General features: G+C 42.3%; 2 protein-coding genes across 2 annotated transcripts in view; one reads left to right on the top strand and one right to left on the bottom strand.

Moving 5' to 3' along the window:
* STARD9 (StAR related lipid transfer domain containing 9) overlaps positions 1–7,208 on the top strand; it is a 105,528-nt gene extending 98,320 nt beyond the window's left edge. The window contains exons 28-34 of the mRNA XM_026849325.1: positions 574–679; positions 1,270–1,412; positions 2,045–2,109; positions 2,188–2,393; positions 2,750–2,829; positions 3,230–3,388; positions 4,455–7,208. Coding sequence (XP_026705126.1) covers positions 574–679; positions 1,270–1,412; positions 2,045–2,109; positions 2,188–2,393; positions 2,750–2,829; positions 3,230–3,388; positions 4,455–4,556 — 861 coding nt within the window. The 3' untranslated portion in view covers positions 4,557–7,208. The remainder of the gene's footprint in view (positions 1–573; positions 680–1,269; positions 1,413–2,044; positions 2,110–2,187; positions 2,394–2,749; positions 2,830–3,229; positions 3,389–4,454) is intronic.
* Positions 7,209–8,176: 968 nt separating this feature from the next.
* Positions 8,177–24,758, bottom strand: part of CDAN1 (codanin 1) — a 31,900-nt gene continuing 15,318 nt past the window's right edge. Inside the window, exons 13-28 of the mRNA XM_026849324.1 lie at positions 24,512–24,655; positions 23,677–23,843; positions 22,974–23,055; positions 22,208–22,297; positions 20,970–21,024; positions 19,812–19,945; positions 19,016–19,119; positions 17,461–17,610; positions 16,941–17,004; positions 16,375–16,453; positions 15,212–15,369; positions 13,502–13,609; positions 13,061–13,124; positions 11,685–11,887; positions 10,839–10,946; positions 8,177–10,094 (exon numbers count right to left, since the gene is read on the bottom strand). Of these exons, the coding sequence (XP_026705125.1) occupies positions 9,969–10,094; positions 10,839–10,946; positions 11,685–11,887; positions 13,061–13,124; positions 13,502–13,609; positions 15,212–15,369; positions 16,375–16,453; positions 16,941–17,004; positions 17,461–17,610; positions 19,016–19,119; positions 19,812–19,945; positions 20,970–21,024; positions 22,208–22,297; positions 22,974–23,055; positions 23,677–23,843; positions 24,512–24,655 (1,836 nt within the window). The 3' untranslated portion in view covers positions 8,177–9,968. The remainder of the gene's footprint in view (positions 10,095–10,838; positions 10,947–11,684; positions 11,888–13,060; positions 13,125–13,501; positions 13,610–15,211; positions 15,370–16,374; positions 16,454–16,940; positions 17,005–17,460; positions 17,611–19,015; positions 19,120–19,811; positions 19,946–20,969; positions 21,025–22,207; positions 22,298–22,973; positions 23,056–23,676; positions 23,844–24,511; positions 24,656–24,758) is intronic.

The following is a 24,758-nucleotide window of genomic DNA, read 5'->3' as shown; positions in this document are numbered from 1 at the left end:
AACGTAGGAACAGCAGACTTTTTTGAGAGGGTTTGTATTCTGTCACAGCTCTCAAGCAGGACAAATTGGTGTCACTAGTATATAGAGGGGTGACGTGGGGTGGAGGGATAGTTACCATGTAATTCCAAAGGAACAGCGACACCTTTATTTTTCTGAGTGCTTTTTTGTTTCTAAGCTCATAGATAAAAAACCAGATAGCGTTACTATTGTCAGTAATACTCCTCTGTCAAATGTTTTAGAGACAAGCCTCTTCTTGCCACAAACCAGCATCTAATATTCTCAGTGTGCCCCCCTCAGTGATGCATGTATTGACTTAAGAGTTTCTGTGAATATGAGCTTACCTGAAGTTACTTTCTGCAGTGTACCTGTGCTAGCGCCTTACACTTGGCTTGCTAAATTTCCCGAGTCAAGGCATCACTTCATAACTCGGGGAAAGGCAAAGGAATGACCTTATGATGAAGCTTCCAACTTTGTAAGGCAGATTTGCTATGAATATTCTACTTGCTATGTAACATAATTTATATTTCCCAGTTCACACCAAAAGCTCTCACTTCTACTCTTTTTTTAAATCAGGTTTCTTCTGGAAATGCTTTGCTTTCAAGAGATACACGAGGTCGTTCAGCTGTTAGAAACAGTCAGCTGTATGCGTTAGAGCAACTACAGAAGGATTCAACATTTGGTAAGTAGAACATATGTCTGTTTGAGTTGTATCCCAAAGCCTAATGAGATTTGTCATTTGTGCAAACCAACATCTAATCTGATCCTCAGTATTTTGAGGATGTCCCTGCCATTACATGACTTCAGACAAATACTGTCAACCAGTAGCCAGAGCTTGCTTAGAATTTCTTAAATAAGTAAATGGTGATTTGATCCCTCTGAAGTTTGTCTTTCGATGTGGTGACATCAAAGCACAGCGTTCTGAGAGGGTGTGAGGAAGGTGGTTTGAAGGAAGCCTTGAGGGGCTAAAGCTGCAATGAGTAGAGGATTGTACATGTAAGTTCTTATTTTTATCTTCAAGGCTGATGTTGCCTATTCTTTAGGTTAGTTTATTAGCTTACATGTGGCAATAACCATTAAACTTGAGTAATGTGAGATGTAACTGTAGGAGCCAACACACAAGTTGTCTAGATAAGGGATGTTACCAGTCAGTGCTTCAGCAGGATCAGGTGCACTGGGTGCTCCAACAGAGGCTTCAAATCTCTACAACTACAGAACAGCGGAGGGTTTCCTTTTAATTTTTTTTATTCCCCTGCGGTTTGTTTCCCGCAGAAGCCAGCAGAATTCAGCCGCCTCTTCCTTCGAGTAGCACCAGCTGCCGGTTCACTCATGGATTAACTATTTCTGTCAGCTCCTCTTCAACAAAAGGGTACCAAGATTTATCCAAACATATCTTGGCCAATGCAACCACTGAGGTAAATAGCAGAGTTTCACCTATTCCTGTACCTCCTGCTGGAAACTGTAGCAAAACTGGATGGGACCAGCCTTGTGCTACACTGCCAAGAGTTGCCCGTTTGTCAGTTACAGACACTGAGCAGTTGTAAGTGTTGGGGGAAGGCGAGCCAGGCTGCAGCAGAGGGAGTCACAAGAGCCTGCTGCACGTTAGCTGAAATGTTTGAGTGACACCGGTGAAAGTGCTGAACTCCTCCAGCGTCTAAGGAGTTCTACAGCACAGGTTTTACATATCTGCATATGCCAACTGTGGGTGTGTAGTTAGAAGGGAAGTGTACCAACCTCGTATTTCACACCAGGTAGCATCACCTCAACACCGCTTGGAGATACACGCTCCCCCAGCTCCTGTTTTCTCACAATAGTTGAGGCTAGTGTACACCTTAGGCTTGTATAGACAGACATCCTCCTTCAGCAGAGAAGACAACAGGCAAGTCAGCCTGGCTGTTAGTACTCCCTCAGGTTTACTAGCACTGTAAAACTAGCTCAGCAGTTTGAGTAGAAGATAGTGTAGCAGCTGATGTAAATGTAAAAGCTGAACGCAGTTTGTAGTTTATACAACTTTCTCTTACCTGGACATTTGTCACTGTTTTCTAAGGTAATGGCCGCATGTTCTCATAACCTGAGGAACCTCTACACCTGCCAGGCAACAGCTGGCTGGAAGTAAGTTTGCGGCGGGTCTTTACCGAGAGGCCCATTTTGGTACTGGGCGAATGCCTTTCACTTACCTGTCTTTGACAGGTACCAATGTACAGAAAAAGAGGTGCTGGTTTACTACAAAGTGTTCCCCTCAGCAACAAGGCATGGGTTTCTGGGAGCAGGAGTGATAGAAAGACCTCTCCCCTGCGTGTGGGGACTAGTGCGGGATCCTGGCAAACGGCATCTGTACGACAGAACTATCAACACCGCGCGAATACACAAGAAGGTGACCAGCCATATTCAGCTGGGTGAGCATCCACACAAACGACTGGCCCCCACTGTCTTTATGTACTTTCTCAGCTCAGGTTATCAGCCGGGAAGAATCTGACTTCATTTGCAAAGTAAGGACAATACCGAACACACCTTGCTGCAGCAGTACAGCTAGAGCCAGTGCTTTGAAACTTGAAATAAATCTTGAAATAAATAAATAAATGCTTGAAAAAGCATCTTAATGACATATTATAGCATCTACCTAGAGTTCTGCTCTTAGGCAAAAAGATATCAAAATAAAATATGCATGTGCATTTAAAGGGTAGGAGAAAATTGTGACGTTAAAGTTGTCAAAATCTAATACCCTTTTTTTTTGTGTGTGTTTTTTTCACAGTATATTTAGTGACTGATACCTCCCTGTGCTACCTGAAGCAACCTCGGGATTTCTGCTGCATTACTGTAGAAGCCAAAGAGGTAAAGTGAACATTCTCTCTGAAGGCAAAGGAGTAATTGGTCTGAAGGTGTAGTACAAGGACAAAGGAGAGAAGGAAGGAAAAATCCACATTGTATTTCTAGAAGTGACAGGGTAACAGGAGGAAAAGTCAGGCTGATGTGATGCAAGTGAATTATGTATAAAACCCTCTTGTGAGTGACAGACATCAACCAAGCCCCGTTAGGGAGTTACGTGGTATATTCCAGTTACAAACATACAAGACTGTGACAAAAAAATATTTAATAAATAATACGAGAAATATTATTTCTTAAAAGAGCTCTTAAATAATATGAGAAATACACTTCACGGTTAACAAAGAAAGCATGATTGTATGCATAAAAGGCTTTTCAAATTGCCTTCTTTACACTTTGTCACGTGCAGGAGAACCTGTCTGTCTTGGCTATTCAGTCTGTCTACGATGCCTCCATGCCTCGCCCTTGCAAAGAGGTGGTGAGGGGGGAGATTTTGCCAAGTGCTTGGATACTGGAACCTGACGTAGTGAATGGAAGAGATATCACCAGAGTTATTTACATGGCACAGGTAAGATTTTGCTCTATGTCCAATGGGGAATGCAAAAAGCTGTTACCGCAGAGCTGGTAAGTTACAAAAAACCCAGAATCCTTATGCTATGCTCTGTGAAGTGACCATAAAAGTCACCTCCACTTCACACTGTTGTTGAGCATGATGTATGGTAATGCAGAGAGAATCTTACAAGGATTGTGCTTAAGCACACAATCCCATGTCTTTACGGCATCTAAAGCTGCTCCCTTGGATACCAAGACTCCTCTGTAAAGGTTTATTAGCAATTTTAGTGTAAGTTGTGTTCTCACATGATGAGCTGTGTTTGCGTTTTCATCTTGCTGGGGACACAGGAAGTGCCCCTCAGGTTATACTATTTTCAAAATGCATGGAAATACTTTGTTAACTTTCTGCAAGTGATGAAGTCATTAATTCTTCATTCTTACTAGACACAAATCAAGATTAGGGTTCCAGTTAAGAAAATCATGCCATCCATTTATTACAGACTCATCTGAAAAGTAGGCTCTCTTTGAGACAGTGCTACAAGGTACTTAAAAATGTCCAGAAGAGAATGCCATAGCGTGTGTAATTTATTTTAAAGTGCACATCTGAAAGCAAAATGGCTGCAGTCCTTTACACTTATGTATAAAACCCATGTTTTTAAGATGTTCTTTTTTGAATTGTATCTTTAAATTACAGTAACCCTTAGATGCATTTTACAATGTGTATGTGTAGTGTATATGCATTTTTAAAAAGGATAAGCATTTTATATTGCACTCTAGTATATGCATGTACATTTTCAATAACACTGTATGTCTCAGGCTAGTCGTATTTAATCTAAGTTCAACTCAAAAGCAGTGTGGGTCACACATGCTGAAAGCAACGTCAAATTGCAAAGCTTTGAAAGTCTGTGGAGTATTGGGAGGGCAAAGATACAAACCACACCGTAATGATAGCACTGGGCTGTAAACTACTCCTGTGCTTAACAGCATCTACTTGCACTATCAGAACTATACCCAGCTGGGAAGGGTTTTGTTCAAAACTGGGTGCAAACCCCAACACGTGGCCTTTTGTCTGCTTCCTGCAGGTGGATCTTGGTGCCCCGGCCATCCCCGCAAGGCTCCTGAGTTCCATTGCCAAGCGGCAGCCGCTGGTGATTGCGCGGCTGGCACACCTCCTCGCTGCTTAGGGCTTGCTACGCTGCAGAACCGGACACTTCACAGCGGCTGGAAGTTCACAGAGAGACAGGAGCAGCTCTAAGGGTGATGTAAAATGCTGGCTCAGGTGACAGTCACAGTCAAGCCTCGCTTGAGGAACCCAACTGCTAACGTTGGACTATACAAAAGTATAGTAAGAAAAAAGGATCATTTGTTTCAGCCAACACTGCTTAGAAGAAACCCATCAGGTTTGGTGGGGAACCTGTCCTCCTGCAGGCAGCTGTGGCAGGTGTGGTGTGCTGTCTCGAGGAAGAGACTGTGTTTGACAGTAGCCAGCATGTTACATGCAGAAGCGTATTAATTCATTTCTGTTTCAACGATCAACCTTCTTTCTTTAAGAAAGTTTAGGCAGCAGTGAGAAAAAGCCAATGGAAGCAATGACATGCGCTACAAACTGGAAACAGTACACGTAGGGCTTGAGACCTTCTACAAGCTCTTGAGTAGAGCTGCAAAGCCACTTGCTAAGGCCGAGGCAAGGATGAAATGGAGAACTCCTAACAGTGTAGACAAATGATTGAACTTGACCAGCTGGCTCTCCTTCCCCTTGAGAAGGGGAGTTAAAACAGCACGATACCCACTAGTCATCCTCCACCCTGGACAGATTTTTCTCACGTAGTTGGCTGACTGCTTGCAGCCAGCAGAAGGTATTTCAGATTGCCACTACACTATGCAGCGCCAGTGGAAACCACCACACCTCAGGACACAATTTTACTGCACTGCAGAATTAGGTGCTTTGAAATAAACCAAACTGACAGTTGTAAAAACAGTGATACTTTGTCATTAATAAGGAGTAGTACTGAGTAATCAGCTTGTTTCTAGAATTTAAATCCTGCAAGTAAGAGTAGCTCCAGCATCTTTCCACAATGGCTTTTTCCATCAGCCCTTCTACACTTTTACCCAAATGTACCGGGAGTTGGAAATCCAGCCTGGTCATAGTCTTATCACACTTCTTTGTTCATAACATGAACCATGACCAGCTGTCTCACTGCAGTGAATACAGACTCTTCCCGCTCAATTACCTCATGGTATTTCTGTTGAAATCAGTCCAGCAATCCTGCTGTCAGGCTTTACATGTTTGTTCAACACACTCCCTAGTTTGGTCACACATTCCTAAAATTAAACAAAACCACAACCCACTCGAGTATCTGAATAACTTCATTTAGTTCTTCAGCACAATGGTAAAGAATCACTTTAGATATCTAAGCAATAAAAGCTGCTATGATATGCTTTCTTTAGCTCAAAAAAGCCCACTTTGTTCAAGAAGCTGTTGCACTTTAAATTTGTCAAGTGAGAGATATGTATTCAAGCAGCCACCTTACCAGAGTCAGCATCTGCTACTTTAACACAGTTCCTTTCAGTAAAAGATGCATTTTCCCAGCATACAGTGAAGTTAGGTAGCTGCACTTCCCACCTTTGAGTTCAGGAGCCAAGATCTACTTTTACTATATCTTTGCACAGGTGTAATTTTGGCTCTCAGCTTCTATGTTACTTCTTGTTAATATATTAAGTTTTAAAAGCAAAGATAGTAGCTATTTTGAATTGATATTTAAGAAAATAGCAGTTTTGAGACATACCAACTCAAGGCTTCCCCCCCCCCCCCCAAATTATACCAGGTAGGCTAACAAAAACTTTCACTTACAGATTTGCTTTGTTTTATCTGTAGATGCATGGTTACAATTTTACCACCACTATTACTGTTCTGTTTTGGTGAGGCTCAGCCTTTTCTTAAATGCCTGCCGGACTGAGTCATGGCATGGTTCACAGCCAGGGGCGTGCATCTTCCATAGCCCTGCAAGGAAAAAGGGGCAACCCGCCAGAGTTTTCTCTGAGCAGTAAGTCAGATTTCCAGATTTGCAACCTGTCATATGGTCCTGCCCTTTTGGGGGAAACTCCAAGAAAGAAAGTGTGGACAAGGCAGTACCTAAAAGCCCTAGAAAAAATGAGCAGAAACAGCAGCATGGGGTATTGGCTCTGTCCCCAGTGTTGCTGCTGGATTTCTGGAGGAGGTAGGGGAGGTCTTCATCCAATTCACAAAAGATTTGCTCAGTGCTTCACTTTTTTTCCCTTTTTATTTTGGACATGGCACTAGTGATAAAGCAGTTTTTGTAGGATAAACATCTAGGGGGACTCCTGTTGATCAACGATGCCGGTGCCTATGATGGATAAAGTCTTATTGTACAGTGCATCAGATGTTTATTTTTATATATACATAAGATTTTTTTCTATGTTTACAAATTAAGTTATTTATATATGCTTGTTTTGAAGTGTTTTTATATGCTATCAAAGCTAAGTTTTATTTTTATCGGTATTGAATTAATGTAACTTTTTTTTAATACAATCCTCAACTGATACTAAAAAGCCTATTTATATGAATGTTTTCTTTTGCAAATATAACATTTTATGGTACCTGTTAATGTATGGCATTGGTTTGTTTGGAAGGAAGAAATAAAAATCCAACAGATACCTAATTTGTTAATCTACAACGGGCAAAACCCAACTTCCTCTAAGTTACTGCTGAGCAGTAGATGACCAAACCAACTGTATTGTACCACCTACTGTTGCATCTCTGCTCTTAATCAAGATTGCTATTTTCATATCCACAATAAATGGTATTTTCTACACAAGAAAATGTGCCCTATGTTATTTAGTTCCAGCTGAGATACCCATCTATGGAACTATGCTGGATGGAGAAATAACTTAAAGGCTAGCTTGGGGTAGAAGATGTAGGTCCCTTACCTAACTGCTGAGGAATGTGCATGGAATATGGATTTGTGGCACGAGAGTCAAGCAGCCAGTCACTGCTTAAATTACTGGGTTTCTGTGACACAGGGCCTTGTCCAAGGCAAAGGAGTGGTTGGGTTTGATTTGAAAGGAAGCACCGGCTGAAGCTTCTTCCTGAGTCCAGTTACACAACTCCTCTGACCTGCACATCCCAAAGGAAGGGAACAGGCCATTTTTCCTCATTTTCGAGCATTATGAGAGTGCAGTAGGAAAGCCTGAGGGAAGGAAGGCCACAGGCTCCGCCGTGAGAGCTCGGGCAAGAGGAGCTGCCAGCTCTGTGGGACCGCCGCGTGTCACCCATCCGCCTGTGCGTGGCCCTGCTGCTGAGTCTGTAGAACCCTTCCTGGGGTCAGTTACACAGGTGCCTGTCTGCCTCCACACAGCAACCAGGGCATGCCCAGGAACCACAGCACCTGCATTAAGATGTAAGAACATGGAAACAGGGGTGGTGGGGGGCTGTTTATCTTATCACTGGTTCACCTGAAGAGCTCCCGCCTTCTGCCCAGTAGGGCACACCTGTGCTCTCTGGAAGTAGTAAACTACTCCTGGGGCTTGGTTACCTTCTAAATAAAAATTTCCAAGCATATTGTATTAGAGGAGGATATGAGGTATATTTGTTTCATGACAACAGCACCAGTAGCCAGGGTATCTATGCAAACAGTTTTAGAATACACAAATGTCAGTTCCAGAGCTGAGCACACCCTTTGAACCATTATGGATTCACACATCTTCCCTATTCCACACCACCACCCCCCCTTATATAACTATAAAATAAAGTTTAGTTCAGTATAAGCAAAGCAGCAGCAGGCTGGACAGGAGAGGTGACTATACTTTCTCTGCCCCATACTTTGTGGCAAGGCACCTTTTTGTACTTAGCCCCAGCACAAAGAGGTCACATAGCAACAGCTGGAACACAAACCAGGACATTTAATCATGTTTATTATAACAAACAAGAACTTCAACTGAGATCTGCGGCAAAATGTCACATAATGCTCAGCCTCAGGGAGCAGGGAGGGTAAGACACAGTGTACTCACAGTGCAACTCGCATTACCCCATCCTGGCTGCATGCGCAGCGTGTCTGCTTCTGGGGAGCCTCTGCCTCAAGCACATCCGAGAAGCCCTCCAGTAAGGCAGGCAGAGGGAACACGCCAAATCTTTCAATGCAGTGCTTAGCAACCAAGGCAAGAAAAATCTCAGTACAGTTCAGACACTGATGTCTAGGGTTTCTCTCTCCATACAGCAGATATATTTGAACAGAAGCCAAAATTCTATCTAATTAGGTTTGTTTGTGGTTTTCCTTAAATCACCGACTACAAGATGTTACCTTTTCTTGCTTTCTACAAGGAAGAGGTAAGCTAATTAGCAAGCTAAAGAGCCCTGGGCTTCACTCATTCCAGATGTTATTCTTACATAACTCAGTATTTGCTTTCTGAAAAAAAAAAAAAAAACCAAACCAAAACAAAACAAAAAAGTCCTGAACTAATAGGACTCTCCTAGACAAAAGGAAATAATACCCTCACAGCTACAGGGAAGAAAAAAAAAAAATCCCATGAGATAGCAAATGAGCCCCTAATCATATTGTGCTATAGCCACCAGCCATCCCTACCACAAACCTCAGTTTAAGGAAACACTGGGGGGGTGAACAGGAGATCACACGCTTGGGGAGGGCAGAAAACACCCACTGACTTCCTTGACAAGGTTTCCTTTCCAAAGCAGCTCTCCAGGGGATGGCACAGTGCTTCCTTCACTACTTTTATGCCTGCTCTTCTAGGCTGTAGTTTTCTTGCTGCAGCACGTCCTGTCTGATAAAATCCAAATTCAAGGCAAGAAGGATTATAAAACACAGTGAACAGCAGCCAGATGTCCTTTTATGGTCACATACTATAAAAGTGTCTTAAAAATACTGTCTTCAGTAAAAAATATAAACAGATATTTTCTCCCTTATTTCTATTAAAAACCCTGGGAAATTACAAGTTGAGTTTCCAAGAGATGGAAAAATGCTTAAGCATCTACATCCTTTAAGAATAATGCCATCAGTGTTCTGGTGTATGTATTTAACATGGTTTAGCTTTTAGAGTGAGTCTTAAAAAAATTAAAATCAAACCTTCAAAATTTAGTTTACAATGAAAAATAAATATAGGCTCATCTCCATATGGTACAGGTTGACCTTTTACCTCCCCTGACAGTACAGTCTCTGATAAAAGCCAGCGTGAGGAATCACATTAAGTTAAGAGAAGAGACAGCCACCAGGAAACCATCTCTGATCACGACGTATCTTGTCCACATGAATTGATTCATGGGCTTGGTCACAGCCTGGTGCTGCACGAATATAAAAAGTGTCTGAGTCTAAACCATGGCTGCTCTGAGCCACAATCAAGGTGCTTAAAGGACTTTTGTCTTGGGGATCTATTTGCTGATGTAAATCCTTCAGCATAGTCACCACAGCAAAATGTCCATCAACAGAAAGACAAGTGCAGGCTTTGCACCGTGACCTCCTCTCTGCAGTACGCTCCCAGCAAGGAGCTCACCAGGGATTCAGAAACACTGCAAATGCCATTTGCATCTTCATTAGTAATTTCTGTCCCCAGAGAGGCCACCTCCACTAACTCTGGGCTGTCACGGTACCTAGAGATTGTCTGCTCAGCTCACAAGGGTTAGTCCTGCGCTCCTCTATATGATGTTCTGATATAAATACTCTGGATAGCATTTCCAGTTCTTTTATGAAATCCTGTAACAGAGAGAAATCAGAGAACCCTTATTAACAAATGTCAACAAAAAGGCTTACTTCATTTGTCCTGTAAAGAACTTTACAAAGTTAAACATGTTGTTGATAGTTTTGCAGTGCAGAAACCCAGAGAAGCTAAAAAATTGATTGCAAAGGTGAATGCCTGTAGGTCTACACCTTCCATCTCCCCTCTGTTCCCCACACCCTTCTCAGCCAAGCTCACTGCCCCAGTTTAAATGGTTAAACACCTCCAATATGCAAGCACTCACCCGCCTTCAAACTCTGTCCCTTTTGAGCAAGGGATGTGGGCGGTTTCCTACATTTTGACTCTGGTTAGAATAGTCTGAGTCCTCCTGCATTCTGGTGGTCGGAGGCAAAGAGGTTTACAAGCAAGTCTGCTCAGCCAAGACCCTTCTTAACACGTCATTCTCGGCTGGAGCATGGCAAACGCGTTCAGGCTAGAACAGAGCTGGCACCTCAGCCAGCTGCTCTCCAAACCAGTTTACAATTTTCTTGAAAATGTCTCCACTGCGTGGGCAATGCTGGGATTCACACAGGTACAGATTTCAGCCCAATAGCTCTAACAGTGCCAAGCTTGCTGGAAGTCAGTCCTGCTGCTGTGTTAAGCAAGGACTATGGACAGGGAAGGTTATGGGCTTCATCTATATGAAACAACCACAAGGACTGACTGTTTATGTAGCTTTACTTTTTATTTCATGTATTGTTCACACACATCTAATTACTTACTGATGGCCAATGGAGCTCTCTGAGGCTACGCAAGCAACTCTCCACTTCACCAGTTCTCATCAGTTCATGTTCTACAAGACCGTTGAGCATGAAAAGGAACAAATCCCACTGCAGAAGAGAAAAGAGCATCAACAACTCAAAACCAAATGGATTTTGTGTTCATTCTTTTATCCCTATACAATTCTTGGTTTTTCTTCTTGGATTAGAATGTGGAAAAAAGGAGCAAGAGATGAAAGCATGTTATTTATCTGGGTGTGGCAATGAAGGACACCAAAGAGCAACATCCAAAATGAGTGAACAAAATTCCTCTAGTTCATACACTGTATCCTACCATAAAGTCTCAAAATTTCAAATTCTCAGTTTCCAAACACACTAAGTATTTAATTCCTTTGTGTTCAAGAACAGCTTGAAAAATTCTTTTCTTACCTTCTGAAATGAGCTGGTTTTAGCCTGCAACTAAACAGGGTGATTTTCAGCATCATAGTTGGAGATCTTATAACACTAATACGCAGCAAAACCAAAAGCTGATGAGACACACACGAATGCAACCAGTCACATGTGTTCAGTCCTCATAATCTCCCAGGCCAAATGGGCCATTTTGCCATGTGTCCCTACATCAAACTGTGCCTTCCTGACAGCCCCCCAATAGGTACTGAACACTGACTGGTAGTATGCAGTCCTCTTTCTCTACCCCTGCAGAAACAATGCCAGCCAAGAGCAGAGCAAGCCCTGTCAGCCTCCTTCACTCGAGCAATCATTTAACACCGCAGGCAGGCACAACTCTTATATGGATGTGTCAGCCCAGAGCGGGTAACTGGCAGCTCCACAGACCAGAATAAGCTTTACCTCTCGCTGCTGAACTTCTGCAAGATAACTGATGTTCTTCTTGCTGAACATCAGCTGCACAGGAACAGGTGTCCCAAAGTCCTTCTTCCAGACAGAAAGCAGCAGTTTTAGAAGGCTGTAGGTAGGACTATTCTTTACACGCAGCCTCTCAGAGCTCTTCTCTGGGGACTTGATCCTGAGACTCAGAGGGACACGATCTGAAACTGTAAGAAAAGGAAGAACAGTGAACTTCTATAGCTGCATTATTTGCCTTTTATAGTCACCATCTTGGTCCAACAACACATTTTGCATAGCTGGTATCTAAACAATCACTGAAGTAAAACCACTCAGTAAGTGTAAACCAGTGAACTTAAGAGGACTGGAGTTTAGAAACATGCAGAACTATGAGCTCTAAAACTATATAAACATTACATAGGAAGAGATTTATACTACTCAGATAAAGAATACCATTTGGGTGGCATATAGCCCCAAGGCTTGAAAGATGACTAAATAAAAGTCAGACTAATGTTTAATATAGGAGGACCCAGGTATTACTGCAAAGGAGAGTAATACAGTAAAACAACATTTAAATCTATAAACAGATTAAATATTTGTTTACAGTTTTGACTACAGGCAGAGTTGCCTAACTTTATACAAGTGAAAGTAAAGCTGAAGTTGTTAACTGCAGCTAAACATACACAGAGGAAAGATGCCAGATCCTCCTCAGTACAGTCTAATGGAATGGGGCAGATTTACACTGCTGCCCCCCAGAAAGAAATTTCACAGTACTCAGATGTGAGCTGCTTTCTGAAAGAGTGAACCATGTATAAAACTTAAGAAGGTTCTAAAACCAGGACATTAGAAGGTTGTCCAGGGAGAAAATACCTGCATCCATATCACTAGCTTCTGCTGAGAAAAACATTGTCTTTAACACATTAGATCAAGAGGAAAAAAAAAAACAAACTGAAAACGCTCACAGAAGCCACAATACACAGAACACAAGTTACTTTCATTCTCTCCAAAAGGAGACATAAAAATCTAATTTAAGGGAGCAGGAAAAAAAACCCAACAACTTAGTTGCAACTTTTCAAAGGCAGAAATACTGGAAAACATATCACATTTTAAAATGAAGGTATCAATAAATAAAAAACAACAGAAATGTGAATGAGAACACCAGATCTGAAGGATAGTTACAATCACAGTACAATGCTGCTTTGCAGAAGGTAAAACAATTAAAAGCAACCATCCAAACTGACAGAAAAAAATCTGCAGACTCAATGACACCACAGAGAATCAAACATCCATGAGCTCTAAATACTGAAGCCTCTGACCCCAAGAATTTAAGAGAACTGTAATAACAGATTTCCATCTTAAATAGCTTATTGTGACTGACTTACCCAGCAAAGAAGCCAACTCAACTGTGCACTTTGCCAGCTGCTGTTCTGATGTCGGACACATGAACTGGAAAATACAAAAAAAGTTGTATCATTGTTCCTATACTGCAGACTGGACAGGGGCTTCACAAGGGATAAAAACATCAGAGAAGAGCAGACAATTTACAAAAAGCAGCACAGAGCTGTAATCAGGAGACCACTAAGGACTGAAAGAGAAGAAAAGACCATATATGAAAAAAGAGGATCCACAAAGGCTAATTTTAAGTCACATGCATATCTACACAGCACAAAACACAGCAGTACAACATTGTCACATCTGAGCTCAGATAAAAAAAAAATTCAGCTGAACTCAACTGTGAGGCAAGGCAAGCTAACAAATTTACAGGTATGAAGACAGCTCAAAGTGGTCCAAAGGTGTTTTCATTGCATTTTTACTACATCTACCTTTCTGCATCGAAGTGTCTGACTCAATCTTCCTAGCAAGCACTCCAGCCAGACGCAGTCAATCACTTCATCCTCATCCCGTGGGCCCACAGCAACACAGAGCACATCCTTGATGAAAAAGACAGCAGTAATTCACCCATTAGCATCCCACACTTCCACAAACAGATCTTTGGATCTGTGACAGAGCAATTCATAGATAGTCCTCACGTCCTCAAAAAAATAATAAAAATTAAGCTAGTATCCTCCTCATTTCGTAAACCAGATTAAACCTGAATATTATACAACCTTACATAGATCTGATTTTCTTGATAGTCCTCACTAATGAAGTCAAAGTCAATGAGAGCAACCAGTTCATCCTTCTTAAAAGTAACTAGCTCTGAAAGCTCCAGAGAAATCTGATACTGCAGCAAGCAAGTTCAAGCCAGAAGCACTACAGAAATCCAGAGTCCTCTTATACTGTCAAGGTAGTTTCAGTGTCAACACAAAGCTGAGTATGAAGAGCACTAATGGGTTACAATATAAAAACTGCTTTAGCCAATTTTACATGTGGTAGGCACTTTCCATTACCAGCAATTTACCATTTAGTATCAGAAACACAGAATAGAAATCAAAAGAAAAAAAAATTTAAAAGCTGTATCTCAAGATACCATACAAAAATATCTTCAAAAAGCAAGAGTTCACAGAAAAAGCCCCTTGTTTCCTCACACACCTTACCCTCCTCTTTTTATTTTAGCTCAAGAAAGAAAGCATTAAAGGATGCGTACTCCTTCTTACACAAATGCTGGGTCTGTCTGCGATGACAGTGAGATCCAGTATTATTGCTCAAACAGACAAGCAGCAACAAAAAATAGGCAGAATACATAATGGTAAAAAAGTGAGGTTTTTAGAATTCTTTTGCTCATGGGTTACTCACGCAGGTTATATAATTGCATGGTTTTTACAAGAATAGTGACCTTTTAAAGGCCTGGGAGAAAAGACCAAAATGTAATTTAAATCAGCTTAAATAGAAAATTGCATGTATCTAAGGCTGCAATTATCATCCCCTTCTTTTTAAAATATTCTGATTCTCCCTAATTACAGCTGAATGAAGGTGCAGATGCAGACTGGCAAAAATCTTTCAACAGATTCGTACACATTCATCTGGCACATAATTCAGTGTAGAATTCCTGGTGTATAAGATGGGACAGTTTACCAAGTTCTACAGAACTGAAAGGACCAACAGAAATACTTTAAACAGAGACCAGGAGACTCTCTATAAAAAGAGTAGGTCTATAGAAGAGTAGCTATTTTGCTACGCTGACTCTTCAGCATACAGTTGTACACAACACTCGCCACACTACAGTTTATGCTATTCATATCAAAAAGGCCACTGCCATGCCACCAGGACTTCTGTATTTGAGGTAGTACTCCTGACCAGGGAACTCCGATCTACAGACAGCAAGCAAGGGGATGAAAAAAACATGAGACCTTTCCCTCATGCTTCCTAAACACTCCTCACAGCCAGTTCCTTAGAGTCAGAACATCCCTTTAAAAAAAAAAAACAAAAAAAACCACCACAAACAACCCAAAACAACAAACACCAACAAAAACCCCAAAACAACAAACCAGCCACAAAATCTAAAAAAAACCACAAAAACAAACAAGCCGAACAAAAACCACCAACATGAAAAATAAAAAGGGAGTTAAGGCAAGCAAATGAACACTGTGTACCTTAATCTCGTTGATGATTTGGGAAGGAAACGGAGCACAGTGCTGACAGCCTGGAGGGCAGTCCCTTCTCGACTCCAGAGCATCCTCTCCAGGCAAGGGAAGTCCTGGGACTTTCAGCATTCTGCTGAAGGTTGCCTTCACTTCTCGTTTGATGAGTGCTACCAAGGACAGGGAACAAAGCCCGTCTACTTCAGCTTTGTTCTCCAGCGAGGCAGACAACTGTTTCCAAATGCTACCCTTATTAGCCTCTCATTCCGAGGGCCATGGCAAATGAGGAAAGGACAATTTACACTTTCATACCCCTCTCACTCTGAGCTCCCATTATATTTAATGGGCAAAGGCAGAGGTGGAGAGAGTCTGTCAACCCACAGCTCTAAAAGGCAGCCATCCATCACCACTGGCAACCCATCACATTCTCCATCAAAATATTTCAGCAGGTTTAATCAACACAGTAGCTAAGCCAGGAAGCACTGCCAAAGTAGAAAGCTGAATCAGCATGATCACACCGGTTCAACCATTGTGCCCATGAAAGCCATATGTTTCCTACCAAAATAAGTTTTGACCTGCATCCAAAATGCTAAACTCTGCTGCTGCAAATGGTGCTGGATATTCCTCTCCAGATTCTTGGCACAGCCTCCTGAAACAACGGCTTTTCAGAGATTCTGAAGAGTTGCCAGAGCACTTTTACAGAGTGAAAGGACTACAGTTGCCTTCAAGCCTGCTGAAAACACACCCAGTCCAAGAGGTGTTTGTTTTACAGAAGATTTCAGAAGCACTCTATACACGTGGACCATGAGGTGGCTTGAGGGAGCAGCTGTCTGTATCATACTTTTGAAGTGCTAAGACAACTTCAGCACATATGACATTTTCAGAAGCAGCTTCCACAGCATTTGTTCTCACCATCCTATGAGCCTCCATAACTAAAAATCACTTACATGGGCCAAGCCTGAAAAATCCCTGAAGAAGGTTCTTGGAGCTAGAAATCATTCCTTATTCCTAAACAAGGAAAGACAGAGCAACTGCATGCTTCCCACTAAAAGAAAAATGAGTAGGATCAAGTACTTTATAACGCTGGAATAAATTCTAGCCCTTGATCTCAGGAAGGAAAAAAAAACCAAACCAATACACAGATTAGAAGCACCAGTTCAGGGTAAGGGACTCACCTGCAATGTTGGCAGAAAGCCAGCCACAGGCTTTCTCAGTAGCCAGTTCCACTGCAATGTCTTCTGCACTACTTAAAACCTTTACAGGGACAATAACAAGTGACAGGAGATTTACTACCAGCCACAGCACTGTAGTCAGTGAGAAGTGAGAAGGAAGTCTAGAGGCAAAAAGCTTAATTTTGGCATGCAGCATTTAAACAGAGCACCAAGACCTCTGTGGGAACCGCTACTCTGAGACACAGGACTGACCCATTTTCATTTCCCAAACCTCATCAATCCTATACAAACCCCATCAACTCTCGGGGAGAGCATTATCCTTGCAAGATGAATGCAATTTATGTACCACTCCAGTCTCAGCAATTAGCTAGTGGCTAGAGTCTCACTGGAGCCAGAATATCCAAGGCAGCCTGGCACAGGGGACTCTCCTTAGCTGTTAGTCCTCACATGAGGGCATCAATAGATTCCACTGTCCTGAGCTATCGAGGGATAAGCGAAGCAGCAATGGAAAAATGGTAATGGACCAGACAAAGTCAAGGCCTTTAGCAAGTTTTAGTGAAAATACATACTGCTGCAGACGTCTCTTCTGGCAATAACACCCTTACCGCCTCAGGACCCTTCTTTTTGCAAAATCTGCAAGAAAAGAAAGAAGACGTGCCACAGGATTAGTCAAAGTTCTTGGACAACACTCAGAGGTTCATTACCGTAGCAACTTTCACACGCTCTCTTACTGTCAAAACCAGTTGGAAGACTGTAGTGAAGTAAACCAGACCAAAAGAACCAGACAAAGAAAGAATAATTACAAGCCCCCAAGCTGCAATACTCAGTTTTCCAAAGAGTGGAAATACAATACTGCAGCGGATGTCTGCTTGGAGCTGGATGCAGAGGGACACACAGCACCTTTATTCCTTCCTACAAATACGGCATTAACTGGCTGGAGGCGCAGCACACAGTCACCCTAAGAAGAGCAGAGGTCAGGGTTTATAATTACCAGAATCTGAGCGTGACAAGCCAAGCCGAATTAGGCTTATAGACTCCACAATAAGAAGAGAAGGGAAGGCACAAGTTTAAATAACTTTTCCTCCTTACTCTCTGCCTTTGATGAGTGCCTGGGCCCCTTCCTCATACAGATGAGTGCACACCTCTTCAAGCAGCTTGTCATGATTAGCATCCTCCTCCTTCACTTTATCCTGCAACATGACTTCAGCCCTTTGAACCAACTCTGCTACCAATGTTGCCCTGCAAAAAAATCAAGAACAATCAGACAGACTGAAATCAATACAAGAAACAGTGCACATTAACTGTAACCAGCTGTTCTCCCTAATTTAGGAAAATACCTATCTCAAATGCAATAAACCACTCTGCTGAAAAAGAATTAACCACACTGTGTTTAATACTGTACCACCTTCTTGTTCTTTTTGGAAGGAAGCAAGCAGCAATGAAGATATCAAAATAGTACTAAGACTCAAGAGTCAAAAGCTTGTAGGTTTTAATAGAAACATGTACGGTTACAGGTACCTTTCCTGGCAGCAATACCCTTATACTCTCAAAGTTCAAAGATGTCAACAGCAGCACACTACAACCGGCATTCCTGGTTGGTATCATCTAATGTCTTCAACAAGTTGGACAATGGGACAGCGCAAACTCTTAGCAGTCTCGTGGTGACATGCTGGAGGGCAGGGCTGCATCCAGGACTGCTACACGGTGGAGAAACAGGCTGACAATGGGGTGCGGACTGTGCACCTGTACAGGCTGGGGTCTACCAGGAAGCAACTCTGCAGAAAGGGCTGTGGGGTTCCCAGCAGACAAGCTAAATGAGTCAGCAGCAGCCAAAGGCAGCCAACTTTAGACTGGGCTGACGTTAGCAACAGTGCAGCCAGCAAGTCAAGGGAAGTCATCACTTCCCTCGCCACTGTGAGGTTGCATCTGGAGTACTGTGTCCAGCTTTGGGATGCCAGTACAAGGCAGGCACTGACAATGTGACTGCAGGAGAAAAAAAAAAATCATTAAGATAGCTGGGATGCTGGAGCACACAACCTACAAGGAGACTGGGGGAGCTCATTTCATTTAGCCTGGAGAAGAAGAGAAGGTGACGGAAGAAGGAAGGGTTATAGAGAAGACAGAACAAGACTCTTCCAGGAAGCATGCAGCTAAAGGTTGACAGGCAACATGCACAAGCAGGAAGACGGGAAATTCTGATAGGCTACAAGGAAACATTTTTCACAAAGTCTGGGAAAATTAAGCACTGGAACATGATACTGAAAGGCTGCTGAATCCCCATCCTTAGACACTTTCACAATTCAGCTGGAAAAGGTGCCAAGCAACCTGATCTAAATTGAAAGTTGGCCCTACTGTGAGCAGGAGTTTGGATCAGATGACCTCCAGTCTGAAAATGTTGCACTATGTTAACATTCCAAGTGTCCCACAGTCATACAACTCTCTTCCCTACACCCCTTCACAAATTCCCCTCCACGATGGCAATCAGATGTTGCTGGACCCCCTGACACAGCCTCAGTGTTCCGCTATACAGCACGCTCCAAGGGCAGCTTTCTTTCCCCCATACACACTATTTTAAAAGATCAACTCTTTGCCTCCTTAGGGTAAAGTTACTTCTTAAGTCACAGAACAGATCACCAGCACTTACTTGATGTGCTTAACACAGTTGGATCCCACCCTCTCTGCCACAAATTCAACTGTTCTCCGTAGGGAGGGAGGCTGGTTGTGGAAGAAGGCCTGTTCCAACTCTACCTGTTCAAGAGAAAAGTACTACAACTGATTAGAGTGCTCCACCCAAAACCTCCTCTCCTTAACACAGGAATGGACAGAACTATCATCTGGAATTGTGCTAAAACCCATGCTATTTGCCTACACTAGAACTTTCTGCTATTGTAGCATTCAGCACCCCTTTAAGACATTTGGTCCCTATTTCCTTCTAACTGTTTAACACAAAGCTCATTATCAGGGTTTATGAAGCTACAAAAGCAAATGCCCAGTAGAGGGAAGAATGGGAAAGTTCTGACAGCACCTACTAGTAGTGAGTCACCACACAGGGTTTGTTTTTGGAAAAAAAGCATCCTCTCTTTTAAATATGGGCTGGTAATCCTGTAGGGTCCTACTTGGTGGAAAGCCTGGCTACAATCTAACCAAAACAGAGTAGAAGAAAGATACTAGCATTTTATGTTAAAGAGGAGGCAGACAGAAATAGGCTACTCCTTTCAATTGCAAGAATGTTTACTGAAGTTATTTGGATTTCAACACCCACATAGTATCCCAGTCACATAACAGAAGAATGAGGTGTAAGGATACCCAACTGTTAAACACAACGTTCCCTGCTGCCTAGGCCCATTCTTTTCTTTCCCTGATATTAGAATACTACTGTATACCCCTACCCTCACACAACTTCTGCCCTGCTTCCCCTTGTGACTCCCTAATTTCATTACCTGAAGTTTCTGCTGTGTGACAGAAGTCTTAGATGCCAAGGACTCTGCAGCTGTGGGAGTGATTTTCCTTATAAATCCACCATTTTTTGCTCCATTACCAGCCACAAAAGAGGCAAGTAGTTTCCGCAGCTCACCTGTACAGAAAAACGTGCAAAACCAGTCATCATCCCCATAAGCAAGGGAACAAATCAAATCTCAAGAGACTTTCACATTGCCAGTCCCGTTTCTAGAGCAGATTCTCTCAGCTTCTGTGAAAGCTGAAGTTTCAGAAAAGCAGAGGGGCATCCCACCCATTTAAATGGCAGAGCAGAGTAAGGCCAACAAAGCTCTGAAGATAAAAGAGGTGGCTTCCAAAAAGCTCCCTGGCACATAAGACTTGTTCAGAAGCATCAGGGAGAAGTGATTTCTATGCATCCCTTTTTAGCATGGCAAGCAGGAACTGTCAAGTCTACCAGGTCAATACTGCAAGCAGGCTTACACAAAACTCCAACAAGGTCATGAAACAATACCAGGGGAAAAAGACTGAAGACATGTTTAAGCCCTAGAAGCTTTCGTGATACAGGTTTAGCATACAGTTTTCCTAGCAGGTAAGTCCAAAGAAGCAGACCAACATCCCACTATCTGGGACTCTACTGTTTACGGAGAGAAATTTCACCAATGGCACTCAGATCCCAGGAAAAAAAATATCCCAAACAACCACCTGATAAAGCACAGGGCACAAAAGAATCCCTCCCCTCTGCCTGGCAGCTGAAATATGCTCAAGGATAAGACATTCCTCACAGTACAAACACCTCTCCCTATACCTAGGATGGAAAAGCTGTACGCTTTTAATACTCCTTATAATCCTTCCTTCCAGTTTGTGAAGTTTGTTCCCCCATCCCTCTGTATTCAAGGTCTGCAGATCAACTATCCTGACTGTGTAGCTTCCCTCCCCCAGCTACACCACATACTACTCACAGCTGCATGAGCTTCTGCTACACAGCTTTTTATCAAGGCCGACTCATACACAACTGAGACCTGAAGTTCTAAGCATGGGTAAGAAAGATGATCCAAGGACTCACAGCACCAAAGGACAAATATAAATAAAAATTTAAAATCTAAATAAAAATAAATACTAATATATTTTGTTTCTATAGAAAATATAAATAAAATACTCACCAAGATAGGGACAGCAGGTATAAAGTAACTGCTGATCCACCAAGGGTACACAGTCCTGGTGAGAAAAGGAAGGAAATGCTGAAAGGACATAGCAGGAACAAAAAGAGTCTTTGGTAAGTCAGAAATCCCAGGTTTCAGAACTACCTTTCCATGAAAACAATAAAAATAATTGGATTCCAAATCCACTGTAAAATTATGAACTTTACAGCCCAAGAATTCAGTTCAGACCTGTAACACACAATGAACTGCTCTACATTTAGTTAGCAGAGCTCAACCTTTACTTCTGCTCCCTGCTGAAGCCCAACCAAAAGCTGACAGTTCCAGAAGGGAACCAGGACTGTTAGCACAGCTGCTACTCATAAAAGAGACCAGCTATCCATGGAGGAGAATAAATGAGGCACATCTGCTATGCATTACACCTCCACAGGTGTCTTCACCCAGGTGCACTATGGAGTAATGTCACCCAGTATGTCACCAGGCAGCCAGAGGCACAGGAGGAAAAGCAACTTCAGATCCCATCCAAGCAGGCAGTGTGTACTGCACCCGTTTGGAAAAAATCCCACTCAAACAATTGATCTCTGAATCTTATCTCTGCCACTGAAGAGAGAGTGCAAACCAAAACTTTCTAATTAGAACAAAACACACATCGATCATAGCAAACAGACCACTCATTTTTCAGGGAATACCATGTATTCTCTTGCATGGCTGAGAGTTACCTGAAACACCACATGTGCCATAAACTCACACCTTTTCTACTTGCTCATATAGTTCAGTTATCCTTCATCATGCAACTGGAAAACAGGAATCTTTGGACAGCAACCTTGCTCTCACATCCCATGTTACTCTTTCTGTTGAGTCCACCATCACTATTACTTATTTTTGCAAAGAGCTACAGTTCTATCAGTTCACCTTGTACCACAAGAACCAGTGAGTAGAAAGAGAGCATCTGATCCTCCAACATAACTTGGCACCTATTCTGCTAGCCATTGCAGCAGGTGAGATGGCTCCTGCCTGACAAATGCCTGACAAATGCCCCAGAGTTGTAACACACAGTTTACAATCCGGGCTACAATGTGACTGAGGCGCTGGGACAAACTGGGGCATCACTTCCATTGGCCTACATGTGCTTAATGCGGTTGCACTGAAGCCAAGCTCCTGATAAAATCTTAAACTCCTGAGGCCGTGGTAGGTCCACCTCCATCCACAGATTCAGAGGACATGCTACTGCACTAACTCACCAAAGCCTGATCAGAAGTCACAGTACCCATCATCAATCCCTCCTGCATGATATCAGCGGAAAAAAACAACTCTTCAGGGACTGATGGAACCTGAAACAGAAACCCCAGCAGTTACAACCCAAACATCAGTGAGTAACTTACACCGTTTCTGATAAAGAGGGCAGTAAAATCTCACCAACCTGCCACCCACAAAAAAAAAAAAATTCACTAAGGATCCTCTCTGCCCTAAGGAGAACCTTTCCATAAAATTAAAGATTTAGTTAGAACACAATAACATAAAACCTCTTCCTTACCCCCCCCATACAGCACCTTTCACCTCTCCAACAGATTCCTGCTTACCATTTAACTTGCTTCCAACCGGAGGCATGAAAGGATTTTAAAAGTTCATCACACACCATCCCTTTATCAGACAAAAAATTTCCTAGTAATTTCAAGGCTTACCAGCTAGCACTCCATCTTTGTGACAAGAGCTTCCAGTTTTCACAGGAATCAGCTGTCAATTTGCTTATAAGGATGCAGATTTTTAAGTACAGAATGTGTTTCAGCAGCAATTAAAATTCTTAGTGGAAAAAAAAGTTGCTTCACACAATTCCACTACAGGAAAATAACTCTCCATTAGAATACGGAGGATTCTACACTAGTGTAAAAAACCCCAACAAAACAAGAAACTTTACGGTACTTTAACTCATTTCAATACTATTTGCTATTGAGTTCTGTGCCCTGCTTTTTCTTCAGGGAAAAGCTGCATGCACACAGGAGACACTACCTGAAAAAGCCAACCCAGAACTGCAAGGATCAGCAGCTTGTTCAGGAAACTCATCTCCTTATCTTCAGAAAGGACCATTAACCTGTCATGCAGCAAAAGAAGCAAGAAAGAGTGTTAGATTTTGGTAGCTCAATTCTCATTAAGGAAAATAAAATCCCAAACCACTTGCTTTCTAATTATACTATTTGTCACCACATACATATTCCTTACTTGTTTGACTAAAGAGCGGAAAGCAAGCTCTACTTTTTTGCACAAATGCATCTGAATAACATGCTCGTTTAAGTTTATACTGGAAAAGCCAGTGTTAAGTAACTCTACAGAATGTGCTTCAAATTTCCTCATGTATATAGGAAAGAAAACTAGAGCATTATATAGGCATGGGAGACATTGTAGGTTTAAGGTTCAAATTCAAAGTTTAAAATTCACACCTGCAGATGCAGAAGGGGTGAGTAGGGATTTAAAGAATTTTGTTTACTAATGAAAAACCACATAGTGAAATCAAATGTTAATCTCTGAGTTTAGGATGTGCTCTCTCTGCAGCTTTGTGTAAGATAAGAAGTACTGATGATTTGCATAAAAAAGAATACTTTTATAAGCATTTCAAACTAGGGCCAGCATGCATTCTCAAACACCAGGCACCTCACCTAAGCAAGCAAACCTTCACAGTAAAGTTCTTAACAAACATCCTTTCCCAGGCTCTTACCTGTATACCTGCAGCAAGAGACAAAATACTTTCCTGTAGTAATCAAGGAAGGGAGCAATATGATCCACCAGGGAAAGGTACTCCACAATCCAAGGAATAGTGAGGATAGAACGTTGATCCCGAATAGACTGTCTCAGAAGCTTCAATACATCCAGTACAGGCAGGGTCTTAATGGACAACAGAAGTTACAGCAGCAGCTTGAAGTTACCTCTTGATACTTAAAGAAAAACTTTATCTATTTTGCTTATTTGTCTTGACTTTCTGTCCAGGATTTCATCTTCTGTACAAATAAGAGGTGACTTTCTGGCTACTGGAAACATTTCTTTGCACACGAGCAGAGCTGAAAACCATCCTGTGATGGCAACCAGGGGTCCACCACCAGGACTTCCAGAGGTAAGGCTATAAGCCTTACTACACACACGGGGAGTCAAGGTGTAACCCCTGCCTTCTTGCATTCAGTCTGACACTCTGCCAGGAGATGGGTGCAAGTCTAACAAAAACATTCCTGGTGGCTGGATTTTATACTATATAGACAAGGCTTCTTAGCTAGGGCAAAGTTCTGGTATGACAGCCCCAGATTAGCACAAATAACAGAAGACTGAGTACCTCACCATAAGTGCACTGCTCCCTTTTTTCTAGCTTACACAAACTCTTCTTTCCTTTGTCCCCAACCCCAGAATATGCAGCAGGGGCACAGAACAGTATATCATCATCCCAGGAACCACTGGCTTGCTTTGAAAGGGTGTAACTATTAATAATCCCCTTCTTGGATTAGAAAACCTGCCTGTCAAGCAAAAGGCCATGTTATATTTCTTAGAAAAGTCTGGGTTCTTACTTGATTTCTTAATGCTACTGCAGAGTCTTGCAAGTCTCTAGTTGGTTGCTCCACAGTGCGATATGGCAGGAAAACAAGAAACCCCAGGAACTTGGCGAGGAGTCGTAGGCTTAGCAGGACCACAGTGAAGCGCTTCTTTTCATCCTGAAATGAAGAAAAGCAAGCTGGGGCAATGCTACCCTAAACTGGCAAAACAATTACCTACACTAAATTTCCACTCCCTTCACATAAAAGGACCATATAGCTT

Source organism: Athene cunicularia, assembly GCF_003259725.1.
Source record: "Athene cunicularia isolate RWA chromosome 5 unlocalized genomic scaffold, athCun1 chr5_part1, whole genome shotgun sequence".
NCBI classification, from domain to species: Eukaryota; Metazoa; Chordata; class Aves; order Strigiformes; family Strigidae; genus Athene; species Athene cunicularia.
Note: the sequence above shows the minus strand (reverse complement) of the source record. Positions and strands in the feature narration are given on the sequence as shown.